This window comes from Megalopta genalis, chromosome 13 (assembly GCF_051020955.1).
Source record: "Megalopta genalis isolate 19385.01 chromosome 13, iyMegGena1_principal, whole genome shotgun sequence".
NCBI lineage: Eukaryota > Metazoa > Arthropoda > Insecta > Hymenoptera > Halictidae > Megalopta > Megalopta genalis.
In genome coordinates this window covers 12269975-12290605 of record NC_135025.1, presented here as the reverse complement: position 1 = coordinate 12290605, position 20631 = coordinate 12269975, and the positions used below count along the sequence as shown (strand labels likewise).

Sequence of the window (20631 nt, the reverse complement as noted above, 5' to 3'; positions counted from 1 at the left end):
AATAAGAAGATCGAGACGGGTCAAAATCCGCTCTGGTTTAATTCGAATTAGTTCGATCGAAGCGTTGCACGTTTATTTTAATCCTTAACCAAATTGTGGCAAACTGGCTTCTGATTTAACTCGATTATTTCAGTTTTAGAGCAGTTTCAATATTTTTACACTTCCATTGGGTTCGCAATATTTGTTTCAACATGTTCTATTTACTTCTCATTTTTATTTTTATTCCATTTAGAATATTTTCACATTTTCACTGGGAACACAGTATTTGTTTCAATTTGTTCTATTTATTTTTCATTTCTCTTCTATTTAGAATATATTCATATATCCATTGGGTCCACGATATTTGTTTCAACTTGTTCTAGTTACTTCTCATTTTTATTTTTATTCCATTTAGGAAATTTTCATATTTTCATCGGGCCCACAATATTTGTTTCAACTTGTCTTATTTATTTTTCATTTCTCTTCTACTTAGAATATATTCATATGTCCATTGGGACCACAATATTCGTTTCAACTCGTTATATTTTCTTCTCATTTTGACTTATTTTCCATTTAGAATATTTTCACATTTCTAACGGACCCACAATATTTGTTTCAACTTGTTCTATTTATATTTTATTTCTCTTCTATTTAGAATATATTAATATAGCCATTGAGACCACAATATTTGTTTGAACTTGTTCTATTTACTACTCATTTTAATTTATTTTCCATTTAGAATATTTTCACATTTCTATCGAGCCCACAATATTTGTTTCAACTTGTTCTATATTTATATTTTATTTCTCTTCTGTTTAGAATATATTAATATAGCCATTGGGACCACAATATTCGTTTCAACTTGATCTATTTACTTCTCATTTTGATTTATTTTCCATTTAGAATATTTTCATATTTCTAATGGACCCACAATATTTGTTTCAATTTGTTCTATTTATATTATATTTCTTTTCTATTTAGAATATATTAATATAGCCATTGGGACCACAATATTTGTTTGAACTTGTTCTAGTTACTTCTCATTTTGATTTATTTTCCATTTAGAATATTTTTACATTTCCATCGGGCCCACAATATTTGTTTCAACTTGATCTATATTTATATTTTATTTCTCTTCTGTTTAGAATATATTAATATAGCCATTGGGACCACAATATTTGTTTGAACTTGTTCTATTTACTTCTCATTTTGATTTATTTTCCATTTAGAATATTTTCATATTTCTAATGGACCCACAATATTTGTTTGAACTTGTCCTATTTACTTTTAATTTTCAATCTTATTCCATTTAGAATATTTTCATATTTCCATCGGACCCACAATAATTGTCTAATCAGATGAAAAAGTTGAAAATACATCGTTCAAAAAATTCTTTTATCGTCCTAACAAATTACAATGTTTAAAAACTATAACATCCAATACCCAACTTGTGTAAAGCTATTAGGTTTTCTTCGGTCTCGTTCATTTCTCTGTTTCCTTCGCCAATTCCCGAGATAACCTGCAGAAATTGACGCGAACGAGTGCATCGATAAACCTGGTCTCCCAGTGCACGGTCCCGCGGCAACCTTTGGCCTTTCCCACGACGGGGCAGAATGTTCGCGACGATTTGGTGCCAACCGAACTGAATGCAGCCGGTGATTGTTGTCGGGTCGGGCGAAACACGTTATCGCCGCTTTATTACGGCAGTTTGCAAGCAAATAGATATCCCCAGCGTCTACTCGCCGGACATCTTAAACCATCGATCCTACGTTCCTCCGTGTTTACCCTCCGCACCCGCCATGCGAAATTGTTCCCCCCGTTTTCCGCATTTCACCTTCCGACGCGACCTGTCACTGCGTAGTCTGCTCTTCATTTACCGATTCATATTGTGAAATCGAGCAGAAGATCTTTCTCGAGGCCCGTAATTTCCCAGGTCAACCGTGGCGAGCTCGGTTCCACGATCCTTTGAAGAGACCCCCGATCTTGCGCGATCTGCTAGAAACGTAGGGGAAGCTCTTTGCCGGAGACGTTTCGCCAGCGATGCTTTTAGTAATTTCTTCGTTATCAGATGCCAAAGCCTCGAATACGAGATATAAATTTGAGATTTAATACTGTCTGTTGAGCTTCAGAGTTTGATACTGTCTTTTGAATTTCAGAGTTTGATACTGCCTTTTGATATCAGAGTTTGGTACTGTTATTTTTCGAATTTTCAGCTTTAGAATTTGATACTGTCTTTTGAGTTTCAGAGTTTGATACTGTCTTTTGAATTTCAGAGTTTGATACTGCCTTTTGATATCAGAGTTTGATACTATTATATGAGCATCAGAGTTTGATACCGAATTTTCAGTTTTAGAATTTGATACTGTCTTTTGAGTTTCAGAGTTTGATACTGCCTTTTGATATCACAGTTTGATACTGTTTTTTTGAGTTTCAGATTTTGATAGTATTATTTGAGCCTTGAATACGATATATAAATTTGAGGTTTAATACTGTCTGTTGAGCTTCAGAGTTTGATACTGAATTTTCTGTTCTAGAATTTTTAGAATTTTCAGCTTTAGAATTTGATACTGTCTTTTGAGTTTCAGAGTTTGATACTGTCTTTTGAGTTTCAGAGTTTGATACTGCCTTTTGATATCAGAGTTTGATACTGTTTTTTTTAGTTTCAGATTTTGATAGTATTATTTGAGCATCAGAGTTTGATACTGAATTTTCAGCTCTAGAATTTGATACTGTCTCTTGAGTTTCAGAGTTTGATGCTGCATTATCAGTCTCTGAATTTGATACTGTTTTTTGATATCAGAGTTTGATACTGTATTTTCAGCTTTAAAGTTCGATTACTGTCTTTTGAGTTCTGAATTTGATACCATCTTTTTTGAGCTTTAGAGTTTGGTACTACCGATTGAGCTCTGGAATTTGATACTGTTTATCGAGTTTAGAGTTTGGTACTGTCCTCTGTGCCTCAGAGTGTGATACACATTTTTGGAGTCCTTAATAAGGTAGTAGTGTTCGTTACTATGCGGTGCGTAATTGCTGCGCTATTGATTCGTTTATACAATTATTTTATTCTTCTATTTCGTTTATTTTTTATTAAAAATTTTAATATATCTGTTGATTCGTCATTTTTTTATTATTATTTTACTTTGTCTTTTTAAAATAAAAACATTTAGTATATATTATTCGATAATTATTTTATTCTGTTTTGTGTTCATTTTTGGATGAAAATATTTAATATGTGTTATTCGACAATTTTTTAAATTCTTTTTCAAAGAAATCAAGTCCCGGACCTCAGTTTAAAAATTACTCAATCTCAGACATGAGTTTAAAAAGTACCTAGTGCTAAATATCAGTTTAAAAGACATAAAATCTTGGGCCTCAGTTTAAAAAGTATCTAGCCTCAGATAGTATCAGAAATATCCAGTCTTAGACATCATTTTAGAAAGTATCCAGCGCCTTAGATATCAGTTTAAAAAGTACCCAGCGTTAAACATCATTTAAAAAAATATGAAGTCTTAAACATCAGCTGAAAAAATATTCAGTTTTAGACATCGCTTGAGAAAGTATCCAGTCTTGGATATTATTATAATTTTAAAAAGTATTTAGCGTTAAACATTAGTTTAAAAAATAGCTAGTATTAGCCATCGCTTAAACAAATATTCAGCTTCAGTCATCATCTTCAAAAAGTACCCAGCCTTAGACATCACTTAAAGAAGCATCCAGCCTTATAAATCGCTTTAAAAGAGAAACTCATCCTTTGACATAACTCTAAAAAATCCTCTGATCAATCTACCAAGAGATCAGCTCCCTAACAGAACACCTTTACGAATGGAAGAAATTACTTTGAGAACAATTCCGAACGGTGTGCTACGAAAAATCATGCTTCGCGTCGCCGCGTAAATCGAGCGGGAATGGATCAGACGAACAGTCTTTAATTTTTACTCGTTTCGACGAGTCGTTACCGATTCCCGGCTCGTCGACGTCCTCGACGATGGCCCGTTATTTCTGGAGCGTCCTCGCGTTGCGGACCAATGAATCGAGCCGGGTATTTGGAACACTTCGCTGCGTCCTCGGGCGATCCTCCACCGAAAAGGATCGCTCTCTCGTGCATCCGAAGGAGCATCAAAAGGATCCCGGGACTATTATAAAAGGCGATATCCTACTTCCGGTTCTCGTTCCGCGTACCACTCGCGCGGAAACGCGATTCGTTAACGCTAATGTCGCGATAAAATGATGTTCCTCGACCTCTCTGTCGCCTGGACGTTGATTCCGTATTTATTAGATCTACCGGAAAGTTCTGTCCGTTTTTTAATTGAAATATAACACAATTTTCATACATTTAATAATATTTATTGTAGAATATATTAGGGGGAGCGGAAAGTTATGTCGTTTGTTTAAATTAAATTCAAACAGATAAATTTTTAACTAGTTTTTATTTTCAATCAATGATGTAATCACCCTCATTATATCAACAACCTTTTTTCATTTAGTATGCAAATTTTTAGTATGCAGAAATTAGTATGCAAAATTAAGGAATACTGACATGCGCAGAAACGACATTACTTGCCGGTCCCCCTAATACTTTCCATCGTTACTTATGACTTCTTGCCAGCGTGATGGCAACTTGTAAATGCCATTTTTAAAAAATGATTTATTTTCAGAGGCGAAGAACTCAACTAGTGCTTGGTTGACATCAGCTTCGGTTTTGAATTTTTTCCTGTAAAAAGTTTTGCAAAGAGAGAAACAAGTGATAATCGGAGGGTGCTAGGTTTGGGGAGTATGGTGGATGCGACAGAATTTGCCAGCCTAGCTCTGCGATTTTCTGAGTCGCCAAAGCAGCATGTGGTCTGGCATTATCATCGGTGGCCATGTTTTCACGATCGCGTCTCGCTTAATAATGACATGAGACATCTTTGTTTCAGTTTATTTAGGAGAGTACATGTATGTAAATGCAATGATAAAGAGAGATAGTCATATATGTCTCAAATCAACATGTGCATACGGATTGAAACTTGAAGTGACACTATCGGACAGAACTTTCCGGTAGACCTAATATATCCGTTAATTATACGATTATTGCGCTACAATTTATTGCACAGGTTCGACAATTAGCACTTCTTCCCATTTATTAGTCTCTCTAATTGAACAATTTTGATTCTTGTATTTATTTGTTAGTTTTGCAGTTATTTATTAGTCTTGTATTTATTTATTATTCGTGAATTTATTTATTTATTAGTTCTGTATTTATCTATTAGTCTTGTATATATTTATTAGTCTCGTATTTATTTATTAACCTTGTATTTATTTATTATTCGTGGATTTATTGATTAGTCTTGTATTCATTTATTTTTTTATTAGTTCTGTATTTATCTATTGGTCTTGTATTTATTTATTAATCTTGTATTTATTTATTATTCGTGGATTTATTTATTAGTCTTGTATTCATTTATTTTTTTATTAGTTCTGTATTTATCTATTGGTCTTGTATTTATTTATTAATCTTGTATTTATTTACTACTCTTCTATTTATTTATTTATCAGTTCTGTATTTATCTATTGGTCTTGTATTTATTTATTACTCTTGTATTTATTTACTACTCTTCTATTTATTTATTTATCAGTTCTGTATTTATCTATTGGTCTTGTATTTATTTATTAATCTTGTATTTATTTACTGCTCTTCTATTTATTTATTTATTAGTTCTGTATTTATCTATTGGTCTTGTATTTATTTATTAATCTTGTATTTATTTATTACTCTTCTATCTATTTATTTATTAGTCCCGTATTTATCTGTTAGTCTTGTATTTATTTATTTATTAGTTCCGTATTTATCTATTGTTCTTGTATTTTATCTATTAGTCTTGTATTTATTTATTAATTTTGTATCTACTTATTAATCTTATATTTATTTAGTGTTCTTATATTTATTTATTACTTGTATTTAATTATTGCACACGTATTCATTTATTGCTCTTACTTATTCCTCTTCCACTATAATAGCAAGCCTGAATAAAGAAATTTCGTTAATCATTTTCCACAATAGCATCCCTCTAATTTCAATAATCTCAGAATAAGAAATTCGAAACCGATAACTTGTTCAACAATGAGAACTATAGCGTTAAAAAAAGTACATTGAACAATAAAAGGTACTCCAGAAGGCAGAATACGTTGCGCACAGAAGTGCATCACACGGCAGATCATAATGTTGACGACCTGCATTTTCCGGTCGCCGCAAGAAAACCCCGAGAAGCCCGAACAGAAACGATCCACGCAACGGCGTCGTTAATATCGTCGTTGCCGATTCGACGTTATCAACGAGCCGTTGCGAGCCCGACGGAGGAAATTCGCGGAAGAAAGTTGGCGAAGTTGGCCGCGTAGTTCACCGGCGATGCATCATAACTGTCGCGGCGTACAACACTTAGCTTCGAATTAATTCCCGTTCGCGGAGCGGTAATGCTACAAGTGATTTGCTAAGATCGTTTCCGGGACTCGCTCGCTCGCTCGCTCCCGCCGCCTTTCTCGCTCGCGTTCGGTTAACGGCGGAACGCGGGCCAAGGCATAATGCCAAATAACGCAACAACAGCGCTGAATTATTATGCCGGAGCGTATGCGAAGGCGCCCAGAGTATTCGACGAACCCTATCGTCTGACGCGGCCGCGCTTGCGATACTGACACGACCCGCAGCCGCTGCCGGATCATTGCGGGCAATTTCTCTCGCGGTATTAGGTGTGCTTGAATCACTGTGATTCAGCTTGCAGTTAGTGCTGTTCTTGGACATTTTCATTCTTTTGCTGTTAATCGATTAGTTTGATTTAATTTAATTAAAGTTCGACGTAGTTTGACGTACGTAGAGTGACGTCTTTGGAATATTTTGTTAAAAGAAATTTAAAGTATCTTCTGCACTGGCTTTTTGCATGCACGTAAGAGGTACATGGTGTAATTTTTTGGTGCCACGATGTGAAAAATTGTAGGAGCTAGGATTTTTTGATTTTTTTGGAGTAGGGAGTCTTAGTGGGATAATCTCTTGCTAAAATAGAAAATTAGCTATATAAATTAGTACGAATGTGGAAATAATGTAAATTAAAATAAGTAGAATGTTTCTGATTGTTTAAAAAATTGACTACGCAGGAGAGAATGAGAGAGATCAAGATTTATAATTGTATATTTAAGTAACATGTACATTTATAAGTAAAAATGTGTAATTTCTTTTTTTAATGAGAATTATAAAAGTTTTATTTCTTCCTATTTATATCTTAAGATGGGTCACTTTAAGACGTGATACTATAAACGAAATATAATTTGTTGATACAAAAGTGGCCACCTGCTCTCTTGTGCATTTATTTTTCATCACCGTATTAGGTCTAAAAATGGAAACGTACTCTTTTCAGCAACAATTTTAATACACTCAAAATATAGCATAAAATGCTGAAAAAACGTTACATTTCCACGTAAAATTATTGAAGATAATAATAAATATGTATGAAGTAGTAACCTAACTCTTTCTACCATAAATAAAAATTCATTCTGTTCCTCAAGAATTTTAATAAAATAAGAATAGTACAACAGAGTAAAGACAACAATAAATATGTGTAAAGTACTATTGTATCCTCTCTTCTATCCAATTATTTTTTACCGATAAAACTCCATCTCTTCCCCTAATAATTTTAATAAAACGAAAATAATACTCACCAGAGCAAAATGCTGATAAGACGCTCTATTTCTAACTAAAAATATAGCAGTGTACATGAAGCAATGTCCCGACTATTTTCGTCCATCACATTGGATCTAATTAAAAACTTACTCCTCCCTTCAACAATTTGTATAAAAAATATAGATGATATAACAGCATAAATAATTCTAAATAAAGTGCTACACCTTCCCTCCACAATGTTAATGAAAATAAAAATAATACATCCCAGGAAAGTGCTGATAGGACGCTTCATTTCCAATTAAAAATATATAAAAAATATAACAACAAATGTTCCGTTCAGTACTTTTGCATATCTATTGCAGAAGAGCGTGATTATCGATTGGCATGGACTTTCGGCGCGATCGGGGTCGATTCCGAAAATACCAAAGCCGGCATTCACCGTGACAAGATAAGATGGCAATCTTCGATAGTCGTGCGTCCTCGTCCTTCGCGTTTACACCGTCAAGATGGACAAACATTGACCCATATGGCTCTAGCATCGACGGACGGCGCGCGAGGTCGGTCCATGCTATAAATATTCCGCTCCATACTGTATCATGCGACGCCACGGTCCCATGAATTATTATAGCCGACTGCGAACGGTTCCGGAGCGAGGCGCAGGCACAGGCGCCGAGGAGAGACAGCCGAATAAATGCGGCGATCGTTTCTACGCTCGCGCTATAACTGCTGAAACTTTGCCACGGGACGACGCGTCGTTTATCGTTTTCCCCTTGACTCGCGCGATGCCCCGAGGATTCGGCCGGCCTGCCGGGAGAACGCACCCCTGCTTCATGGGGCGCCTCGGCCGGAGAGAGAATCGCGATACGTGTCCCGTTAAAGGAACGGTTGCGCCGGAATCGAATGGCAATGAGAGATTTCTGCGAAATGTACCTCATGGATTTAACCATTTCGAGTTTGTACGGGAGACACGAAGAGACAAGACGAGAAAAAGACTAAACGACTTCTCTCACTTGCCATATTTTTCATTTTTTTTAACATAATAAACGAGTACACAATTATTCGAGTAAAGAATTCTTTGAATTATTCGAATACAGACTTTTTTGAATTACTCGAGTTATTCGAATGGAGAATTTTTCGAATTGTTAGAATAACAAATTATTGGAACAAAGAGTTCATCGAATTATTCGAATAAAGAATTCTTCGAATTGTTCTAATAAAGAATTATTCGAATTATTCGAATAAAAAATTATTGGAACAAAGAATTTTTCGAATTAATCAAATAAAGAATTATTGGAACAAAGAGTTCTTCGAATTATTCGAGTAAAGAACTCTTCGAATTGTTCTAATAAAGAATTATTGGAACAAAGAATTCTTCGAATTATTCGAATAAAGAATTCTTCAAATTGTTCTAATAAAGAATTATTCGAATTATTCGAATAAAAAATTATTGGAACAAAGAATTCTTCGAATTATTCGAATAAAATATTATTGGAACAAAGAGTTCTTCGAATTATTCGAGTAAAGAACTTTTCGAATTGTTCTAATAAAGAATTATTGGAACAAAGAATTCTTCGAATTATTCGAATAAAGAATTCTTCAAATTGTTCTAATAAAGAATTATTCGAATTATTCGAATAAAAAATTATTGGAACAAAGAATTCTTCGAATTATTCGAATAAAATATTATTGGAACAAAGAATTCTTCGAATTATTCGAAGAAAAATGATTGAAAAGATGAATTCTTCGAATTATTCGAAGAAAAATGATTAAAAAGATGAATTCTTCGAATTATTCGAACAAAAAAATATTGGAATAAAGAATTTGTTAAATTGTTCGAATTAAAAATTATTGGAATAAAGTATTCGTCGAATTATTCGAATAGAAAATTATTAGTACAAAGAATTTTTCGAATTATAACTCATTCGAACATGGAATTATTCGAATAAAGAATTAATCGAGCAAAGAACTATTCAAGTAAATGGAATAATGAATTATTTAAACAAAATATTCGACTGAAAGCAAATATAATTCGGATGATTATCTTCGTAACAATCCGAACAACGGCCAACTGTGGTTTGTGGAATGTTGTAATTTGAATAGAAGAACGTTACGGTCGATCAAAGCAGCTTTCAGTGAATTTTTCACGAAAGCAACGCCGGTGAAACCGCCTGTCGCAGAGTTTCAATGGAGCCCCAGAAACGTGACACAAACAGACGAGCAAAACAAGCGACGTGGCTCGGTCCGCAGACGCCTGGCTTCAGCGGCAGGAGATCTCTCGTCGCGTCCCTCGTCTTAATTCGCCACCTCCAACTATCCCCCAAACCCAGCGGAAAGCGGAATATAAATCAGCACCGGGAAAACCCGTCCTGCCCCGTCGCGCCGCGTCGACGCGATAAATTTCAATCTAACTACTTGAAAAATTGCCTTCCAGTCCGCTAGTCGTCGGTCGCCGGTCGTTGGTCAACGGTCGTCGGTCGATCGGGATTTCGTTTGAAAAGTTTCTCCTTGCTCGACCATGCCAGGCTGGGGTTAAATCATTAGAGAACTTCGTAATAACGAGTTTTTCTGGATCGCTAACGAATTTTATTAATGACGGTAGCTCTGCTGTTTGGACGGTCCCGGGAATCCTTGGACCGTGGAAACATTTGTCTTGTTTGTTTGCCAGCTGTCGTGTGGATACCTTGCCAGTAGAACCGCCGAGCTCTTAACGAGACTAATTGTTATATTGTTTTATAATAACGGCAAGATTGGATTTATTTCAACTTCGTACAATTTTTATTCTAATTTGTATCTTACGAAAGAAGTTTATCTATTATTTTACTAGTATTTATCTATTATCTTATTATTTATTATATAAGTTTATTACATAAAAGTTTATTATTATTATTATTATTACATAAAGTTCATTAAATAAAAACATTTTTCTAATATCAGGAACTGTAAAAGAAAAATTCAGAAACGAGTCAGTTTGAGTGATTTGGTAGTTCTAGTGTTATATATTCCCCAAATTGTCGAGAATGTTACCTACAATTTTACGCTGTTTAATATTAGCGGTCTTGGAAGTGTACTGAATTTAAAAAAATTGATCTGCAAAAAATATTAGAGAAACTTAGGACAAATTTTAAAGCCTGCAGAAAATTCGTAGAGGCTACGAGAAAATTTGTAGAGACTGTTGACAAAGTTGCAGTGGGTCCATAAAAATATTCAAGAGTCTCCAGACAAATTTTAGAGATAATTATAACACTCGTGAAAAAATGTTTTCGCCTTCAGAAAGAGAGTATACCGATCAGAAAAATTGTGTAGCTTCCAAAAGAAATCTATATCTCTAGAAAAATAATAGACGTCCTTGCTTATAACATCAAATTCTTACTAGAAGATTTTGGAGCACGCAAAAAATTGTGGAGCCTCAGAAAAAAATTGTGGAGTCTCAGGAAAGAATTGTATAGCCTCCAGAAAAATCGTAAGGCTTCCATAAAGACTGTAGATTGACCACAAAAATTCTAGAGTTCTAGGAACATTGTCCACACCCTTGGGTTCAATATTAAGTTCCTAGGGGAAGAACTCGGAGCGCTCAAAAAATTGTGAAGCCACAAAATAAATTGGACAGCTCCCAGAAAAATTCTGAAGCCTTCAGAAAGATTATGAACTGAATAAAAAAATTATAGAGCCGTCAAAAAGATTGTAGAGCTCGGAAGTACTTGTAGACCCCTTGACACACAAGATTGACTCTTCAGTGACTCTTCATTTGGACTCTTCAGAAAAATTGTAGAAGCTCAAAAAATAAATTGCAGAATGACCAAAGAAATTGTGGAGCATCAAAAAAAATTTGCAGAGTTCTAGAAAAATCGTGCATGCTCCCAAGTATAAGACCTGACTTCCAACAGATGATTTCGAAGCCCTCAAAAAATTCGCGGAGCCCCAAAAAAATGTTCTACAATGTCTAAAAAAGTTCCACAGCTTCCAAAAAGATTGTAGACTGTCCAAAAAAATTGTGAAGCTTCCAAAAACATTTTGGATCTGTATAAAACTTGCAAACGCCTTCGCATACGAGACCTGATTCCAAAAATAATTTTAGAGTCCACAAAGAAAGAATTGTACGCCCTCTAAAAATTATCGAGAGCCCCGAAAAAAATTCTGGAGCTCGAGGGAAAGTTTAGGAGACCTTGAAGGACTATTGAGCAGAGATCGATGAAGCGATGCAGTCGTGAAAGCCAATTCCGATCGCGGGTGGCTGTTTCAAGCGAGTAATTATTTTCGCGCGAAAGGCGATTATGTGGAAATGCTATGCCGCGGCGGAAGTTCCACGGGCACCGACAAGGACAAGTTCAACCCGCATCGACGGCGAACTCGTGTGCACACGCAGCGACCCGATAACGGAATCGTTCACCGGGCCAAGATAAACTGCTTAGAACTTTTCGCGTGACACACGAGCGCTCGCGTATCGTGCTACTCCGTCGATCAAAGACACGAGGCTGTTCGCTCTCTAATTTCACGGGAAGCCTACACCGATCGCGAAGCTCCCGATGCATTTTATATGAGACGGCTGTGCTCACAACGGGACAGTTGTTAATTTCCGATCCAGTGATGTGCGACAATGTTTGCTAGGAGACTGGAAAGTCAACAGGATTCTCCGATACCTGCATCGAACATGCGCTTCATGCAAGACAATATTTCCCTGATATATGACCGAGTAGACTGTTTGCTCCTTGCATCAGTTGATCATTGACGATCAATTTGAAGACGCAAGAGACGACGAGTACTGTCTACGAAATATTTCCAAATCCAAATAATTAATATCTTAAATCGAAGCTATATATATATATAATTATTGAAACCTTGGTTTCAATAATTCAGTTAGTTTCAATGCGGTTTCGTTGAAGAACGAAATTATTTATGATATATATATATATATATATCTGAATTATTGAAACTAAGGTTTCAATGAGTAATTTTGTTCTTGAAGAGTGTTGCTAATAATGCAGACAAACTAAACATAGGTTTAATAAATAATGTCATTCTTGAACAGTATTAGCGATAATGTAGAGAAACTATAAATTCAAAAAATAATTGCGTTCTTCAACGAAACCGCATTGAAACTAACTGAATTATTGAAACCAAGGTTTCAATAAGTAATTTTGTTCTTGAAGAGTGTTGCTAATAATGCAGACAAACTAAACATAGGTTTAATAAATAATGTCATTCTTGAACAGTATTAGCGATAATGTAGAGAAACTATAAATTCAATAAATAATTTCGTTCTTGGACAGTGTTGACAATAATGTAGAAGAAACGAAGCTTCAATGAATAATTTTGTCCTTGAACGACGTGAGTAACAATCTAGAAAAGCTATAAATTTAATAATTAATTTCGTTCTTTAGCAGTATAACAATGTAGAAAAGTCAAAGCTTCAATAAATAATTTCATTCTTGTACAGTGTTGACAATAACGTAGAAAAGTCAAAGCTGCAATAAATAATTTCTATAAATAATTTTGTTCCTGAATAGTGTGGGTAATAATGTGAAAAAACTGTGAATTCAATAATTAATTTCTTTCTTGGACAATGTTATCAATAATGTCGAGGAACCAAAGCTTCAATAAATAATTTTGTTCTTCGGTAGTGTGAGTAACAATATAGAAAATCTATGAATTCGATAATTAATTTAGTTCTTCGATGGTGCGAGTAACAATGTAGAAAGGCTACAAATTTAATAAAGAATTTCGTTCTTTCGAATCTTCTTAATATTTTGATTGGACTCGATTAAATGTTAATTAGAATTCCTTTCTGGCAAGGTCAGTGTTGCACTATTCGCTGAATTAGCATATTATATTATAGTTTCCTGAATGTTCTTCCACTACAATTTTTCTTCGATAGTGTGTGTAACAATGTAGAAAAGCTGCAAATTTAATAAAGAATTTCGTTCTTTCGAATCTTCTTAATATTTTGATTGGACTCGATTAAATGTTGATTAGAATTCCTTTCTGGCAAGGTCACTGTTGCACTATTCGCTGAATTAGCATATTATAATTTCCTGAATGTTCTTCCACTACAATTTTTCTTCGATAGTGTGTGTAACAATGTAGAAAAGCTACAAATTTAATAAAGAATTTCGTTCTTTCGAATCTTTTTAATATTTTGATTGGACTTGATTAAATGTTGATTAGAATTCCTTTCTGGCAAGGTCAGTATTGCACTATTCGCTGAATTAGCATATTATAGTTTCCCGAATGTTCTTCCACTACAATTTTTTCGTAAGCAACAGCATCAAAACGAACCAAAAAATATCTCACATTTGAATGACAAACATTGAAGTCTTTTATGTATGTTATTTTTTAAATTGGCTTGATAGCAATTTAAAAAGTCCAAGTCTAACGACCAACTTCTATAAACAAATATTAACTTTCCCATTCTTCTTTTTATTATTTATGATCATTGAATTATCTCCATGTCAAATTACTTCGTTCGGCCCGATCTCTTTTTCAATAAAAAATTTCATTGTTAAGACTCTCGACACCATTCTTTAAAGACCAATAAATTTTCGCAATCCCCCCAGGATAAATTCTCTCGGCAAATGACTTCTCTCTCGGTCTCAATTCATAATTAACTCATTTTACAAACTGCTTTTGAGACAGTCGATGCTGCCGATCGCGTTCAATCTGATAAAAGACACGAACGGTCGCGACCAAGTCGCAAAGTCGAGCGAATAACGGACATTCGCGTGCGGCGCACAGCCGGTCCGCATTTCGCGAAATGATCTGCATGCAGCTGCTCGTGAATTTCGTGAAAGCGAGCCAATACCTCGCTAAACCATGCGATATTCTTTTGCGACCGTAAAACCGTTCGGTTTCGATAAAAACGCAACGGATCCGCGAGAAACGCGAGAATCCGGCAATCGGCCGGCGATTTACGAGTACTTATCGCGGCCGCGTTTAAATAACAAGAGATAACGAGAGGCATTCGGGCTTCATTCGGACGCCGGTACAGGCAACCTAATTACGTTCCCGGCGTTCCATCGATCACGCCGGACCGCATTCCACGAATACTACTTCTCGATCGTATCGGCGCGATCGCGGTTAATATCGCGATTGAGATTTCGACTGGTTGACAACTGGGTCAAGTGTGCCCCCGGCTTTCTGCCGAGGAGATCGCGCCTTCTTCCACCGGTGGATTTACATACTGTGAAGAGATTCGGAAAATTCTGCTTCCCCCCGGCTGGCTGGTTTCGCGACCAATTTTGGCGACGACGCCGCGTGGTTTGTACAATTCGAATTTACGGTGACGCATTGACCGACAAGTAGAAAGGGATGGTATGCGGTCGAACAAGCGGGACGAAATCGATGATTATAATCAGATAAGTAGTATGAGGATGTTCAATGGTCGGACAAGTAGAATGGAATCGATACTCGCGAGCAGCGAAATGGAATACAGGCGTACTGTGATCAGACAAGTAAAATGAGTCGTCCGGTGGCCAGACAAGTAGAAAAGTATCGTTGTACACAGTCCGACAACACGATTGAAGTCGATATGCGGAAAAATGGTGTGAAAAGGAAGATAAAATCAGTCGGACAAGTAAAAAAGGATGGTTATATAGCCAGACAAGTAGAAAAGGATGGTTATAACCAGACAAGTAGAAAAGGATGGTTATATCCAGACAAGTAGAAAAGGATGGTTATAGCCAGACAAGTAGAAAAGGATGGTTATAGCCAGACAAGTAGAAAAGGATGGTTATAGCCAGACAAGTAGAAAAGGATGGTTATATCCAGACTAGTAGAGGAGTATAATATGTACTTGGGCAAGTAGAAGAGTAGAATATATAGTCGGACAAGTAGAAAAGTATAGTATGTAATTAGACAAGTAGAAAATTAGAAAAGTAGAGTATATAATCAGACTAGTAGAAAAGCATAGTATGTAATTTTAGACAAGGAGAAAATCAGGGAAGAAGTGTATTTAGAAAGATAAATAGAAAAGTATAGTATATAGTTACACAAGTAGAAAAATGGAAAAGTAGAGTGTATAGCCAGACAAGTAGAAAAGTATAGTATGTAATTAGACAAGTAGAAAATTAGAAATGTAGAATACATAGTCCAGTAGAAAAGTATAGTATGTAATTAGAGAAGCAGGAAATTAGGAAAGTAGAATATTTAGTCAGACAAGTAGAAAAGTAGAGTATATAATTAGACAAGTAGAATATTTAGTCAGATAAGTAGAAAAGTATAGTACGTAAATAGTCAAATAGAAAATTAGGAAAGTAGAATATATAGTCAGGCAAGTAGAAAAGTATAGTACGTAATTAGACAAGTAGAAAATTAGGAAAGTAGAATATATAGTCAGACAAATAGAAAATATAGTTAGACAAGAAAACTAAAAACATACTATGATCAGACACTAGATCAACACAACTTTCTATGAACAGACAGATATAATTGAACTATTCTATAGTCAGACATCTAAAATAAAATTGACATACATGATTAGACAATTGGAATAGAAGTGTCATACGATTACATAACTAGAATAAAACATTCTTTGGCCGAACAAATAAAATATATATATAAGATTGGCATGTACAATCAGACGAGTAGAAGTCGTAGAAGAAGTCGTACAAGAAGAAGTTCGTAGTAGAAGTCCTACAGTCAGATAATTTGAATAAAATCGATATCCAAAAGCTGGAAGTAGAATAATGACGTTCTATGATCAGGATAAAAGAAAAGAATTTTACATATGGTTCAACAATTTGGAACAAGATCGTTCCATGACAAGTAGAATAAACCGGTTCCATGATCAGACAAGTAGAATAAACCCGAGCCATGATCAGACAAGTAGAATAAACCCGATCCATGGTCGGACAAGTAGAATAATCCCATCCCATGGTCAGACAAGTAGAATAAGCCCGTTCCATAATCGTTCCATGACGTACACGATCAGACAATTGAAAGAAAAATGTTCCACGAGCAAACCAGTAGTACGAGACGTCCCGCGGGCAGACAAGCGGAATAAAATTGACAGACGGGATCATCGCGCGAATTAAACAAATTTCTCGCCGAGGAAGCACGAGAAACAGGATACTTTCTGTTAACCCAGATTACACATCCACCAGTTTTTCGATTAAATTCATAAAATCCGCAGTCTAGTCATGATCGTGGGGTAACAGATGCGATATTGTCAGTCTGGGAAACAAAGCGAAATCTCGTGTTACCAGTCGAGGAAAATTCTCGAGCGCGAAAATTCTGGTTTATTAGTAACGTGGATTTACGGGATCCGGTGTCGGTGTCTTCGCGGACGGCTGTGTCGAAACCGTGTTATCGAGTAATTTTGTGAAAATCGTGGCACGTACACAACGCACAGGCGAGCGTTCGCTCGACAACGCCGATAGCGTGATATATGACCCGGTAACGGTCGGGTCGCCCGGTTTCGAAAAATATGGGCGAGAACGCGTCGAAAATACCGGCTCCGAATTTTAGAAAGGGCTGGTTCCCTCGGCTAATCCAAGTTTTAAAATTCTTTCGCCTACGGTAGGACGGGTGCTCCCTTTTGCTACAAATTCCCGCGGTACTCCGAAGCTCCTCGAGGTTTCGGGAACTTCAAAGTCGGATTTCGGCATCGTTAGATATTCTAGAAATTTTTGAACAAGCTACAGTCAGTCCCAAAATGATTGGCGCAAGATATGTTATGAAAGAAAGTGTCGATCGAACGATTTGCAAAAAAGTTTACAATATATATAGTTTACATTCTAAATTAAGTAAACGGTACAAAAATATGCTAATATTGAAACACCCCCACAAACCCCTAATCTCGCCCGGATTCGGGTAATTTGGAATCAACTGGAATCGCAAATACGAAAACGCTGTATAAATAATAAAAAATCTTGGTAAGCTGATATAATCTCGGAATGTGTAATTCTATAAATACAAATTAAATTAACAAATGGATTGCATCGATGTCGAAAATACTGGCGGAAGTAATATTAAATAAAATGGTTTGCCTACAAAACATTGAAAATCGCTTTTCAATAATCATTAAATTAATTTAGAGATAGTGCCAATAATTTTTTGAGCTCCGAAAAGCGCACCTTTCGGTATTAATTATTATCCTAATTTGTTAAGAATAGACGTTAGTATGAACCTGTATTGTTTGCTTAATTTGGAGTAAGAATATTTAAAAAATTGTTGCCAACACCTGAATCGACGCTTTCTTTTATAAATAAACCACCGTGCCAACAATTCTGGGAGTCGCTGCAAACGAAATTTCGGCCGTTCCTGGCAGCTCTATGCTAGCATATCGCATCCTTGTGAAATGCACGAATCAAAACCGTAATTCTTATAATATACCTACCCTGATCATGGTGTAAGCCCGACTTTCCTCGTGCACCGACCGCTTCAGCTTCTCCATGTTCGCGAACGTCTTGGCCCATCGCAATCTTTCGTCCTGCGGGTGACACAAGTATCATCATAATAACCGTCGGCAAACAGTGATTCGGCAAACATACGCATCGCATGCGTGCGTGCAACTGTTCCTCTACTTCGTTCCTCGCAGAGAGAGTTCGCGTGCGTTCACGTCCGCGTCTTTACGAACAATGCAGGCACACCGGGAGAGTTGGGCAAATTCTCTAGCCAATCACATGTCTCGTAGAACAACACATCGCTTTTCTTAATCTGTTCAACTGGAAGATACCGTTTCACTTATAAGTCCTTCGTACAAGACATTCTTTCATCTACAATTTCTTTAAGAGATCAATCTTTCAGAATTTCGATCAGAGATCTTCCTCTTAGAATTTCTATTAAACATTTAACTTTTACCATTTCTTTCAGAGATTTATTTTCCAGAATTTCATTCGCGGATTCAGAATGTATTTCTTTTAACCCTTTTCGCTCGAAACCATTTTAACAGTCAATCTAAAATAATTTTTCCGACTTACAGTATTTCCATTTCATACGACAAAGTGCATTTTATGCACACGAAATTGCATCTCGTGATTCACGCATAATATATATAAAGTTATACTTTTAATAATATTTAAAATCTGAACTTCGATAATATAAAAGTGATCTTAGAACGTGATGCAACAATTTCACTGGTGCCTCGGAGTCACCACTCGAGTGCAAAGGGTTAAAATGTTTTTTTAGAATCGATTACAAAGATCCATCTTTCAGAATCTTTTTCATAGTCTGAGCTTTCAGAAGTGATTTCAGAAATCTATCTCGCAGAATTTCATTGAAAAATTGAGCTGCTAAAACTGTTTTCAGAGATCTATCTTCTGGAGTTTCATTTCAAGGTTGAACTTCGAAAATTTCTATCAGAAATATAGCTTCCAGAATTTCATTTAAAAATTGGGCCACTAGAACTTTTTAAAAGACGTGTTTTCTACAATTTTATGTAAAGATTGAGCGTCTAGAATTCTTTTCAGACTTCGATCCTTCGGAATTGAATTCAAACATCGAGCTTCTAGAATTTCTTCGGGAAATCTATCTTCTAGAGTTTCATTTCAAGATTGAACTTCGAAAATTTCTATCAGAGATATAGCTTCCAGAATTTCACTTAAAAATTGGGCCACTAGAACTTTTTCAAAGACGTGTTTTCTACAATTTTATTTAAAGATTGAGCGTCTAGAATTCTTTTCAGACTTCGATCCTTCGGAATTGAATTCAAACATCGAGCTTCTGGAATTTCTTCGAGAAATCTATCTTCTAGAGTTTCATTTCAAGGTTGAACTTCGAAAATTTCTATCAGAAACATAGCTTCCAGAATTTCACTTAAAAATTGGGCTGCTAGAACTTTTTCAAAGACGTGTTCTCTACAATTTTATTTAAAGATTGAGCGTCTAAAATTCTTTTCAGACTTCGATCCTTCGGAATTGAATTCAAACATCGAGCTTTTAGAATTTCTTCAGGAAATCTATCTTCTAGAGTTTCATTTCAAGGTTGAACTTCGAAAATTTCTATCAGAAATGTAGCTTCCAGAATTTCATTTAAAAATTGGGCTGCTAGAACTTTTTCAAACACGTGTTTTCTACAATTTTATGTAAAGATTGAGCGTCTAGAATTCTTTTCAGACTTCGATCCTTCGGAATTGAATTCAAACATCGAGCTTCTAGAATTTCTTCGAGAAATCTATCTTCCAGAATTTCATTTAACAAACTGCGTTTCTAGAATTTCTTTCTGGAAATCGACCTTTCTGTAACTTCTTTTAGAGTACTGCCGTTTGAGAACTGCATCTCAGCAGTTTGTATTCAAATAAATTCCTTAATTGTAATTCGATTCGAAAGGTCCAGACGAGAATTTTACCTTGGATAACAATTAAAGGAAGTTAACGGGACGAACTTCTGTTGGGCGACATACTTTTATCCCGGATCCGGCTAAACGAAGACGAAACTTTTCTTGTTCGTTCGGTTAAGAAGACAATTTTTCAATTTGACGGCTTCGAATAAGAACTGTTGCAGTTGCAAAGTAAATTAAGGAAGCATCTTTCCTTGGGGAACATGCAGATCAAAGTTTCCTTAATAAGACAATATTTCAATTGCAGACTCTCTGGATGAAATTTATCTAATTGGAAGAGTCTCTGGAGGAAATTTATTCAATTGCAGACTCGCCGGAAAAAAAATTTATCTAATTGCAGACTCCGTGGAAGAAATTCATCTGGCGTCACTGTTGTTGAATAAATGAAAGAACCACCTTATACTTTTATCTTCCACTCGAGACAGATTAAGGCTACCATCGCTATTCAAACGTGAAGACAATTTTTCATTCAGAAGGACATTTAATCGCATCCTTTTTTTTACTCGGCTTACATGATAAAAACGAAGGAAATTTCAAAAATCCTCGGAACTCTCATTCTTAACGGAGAACCTAAAAGCTCATGCTTTCGTCGAACAAAAATCCTCTAATAAAAATGCAAAAACTCGATCTCCACGTTTCCGAATAGGAGATGCGGAATGATTGATCGATCGCGATCAATGCACAGTGGAGCATCCGACCTCGAAAACTGACGAGAAGTCGATTTAAATATATAA

The 20631-nt window shown here is 35.7% G+C and overlaps 1 protein-coding gene across 2 annotated transcripts in view; it reads right to left on the bottom strand.

The window, feature by feature from the left end:
- The window catches only part of LOC117224888 (neprilysin-1), a 323108-nt gene that overhangs the window by 81520 nt on the left and 220957 nt on the right, over nucleotides 1-20631 (bottom strand). Inside the window, exon 7 of one of the 2 annotated variants that reach the window (XM_033478087.2) lies at nucleotides 17958-18050. The exons of the other annotated variant lie outside the window; for it this stretch is intronic. Coding sequence (XP_033333978.1) covers nucleotides 17958-18050 — 93 coding nt within the window. The remainder of the gene's footprint in view (nucleotides 1-17957; nucleotides 18051-20631) is intronic. 2 annotated transcript variants of the gene reach the window in all.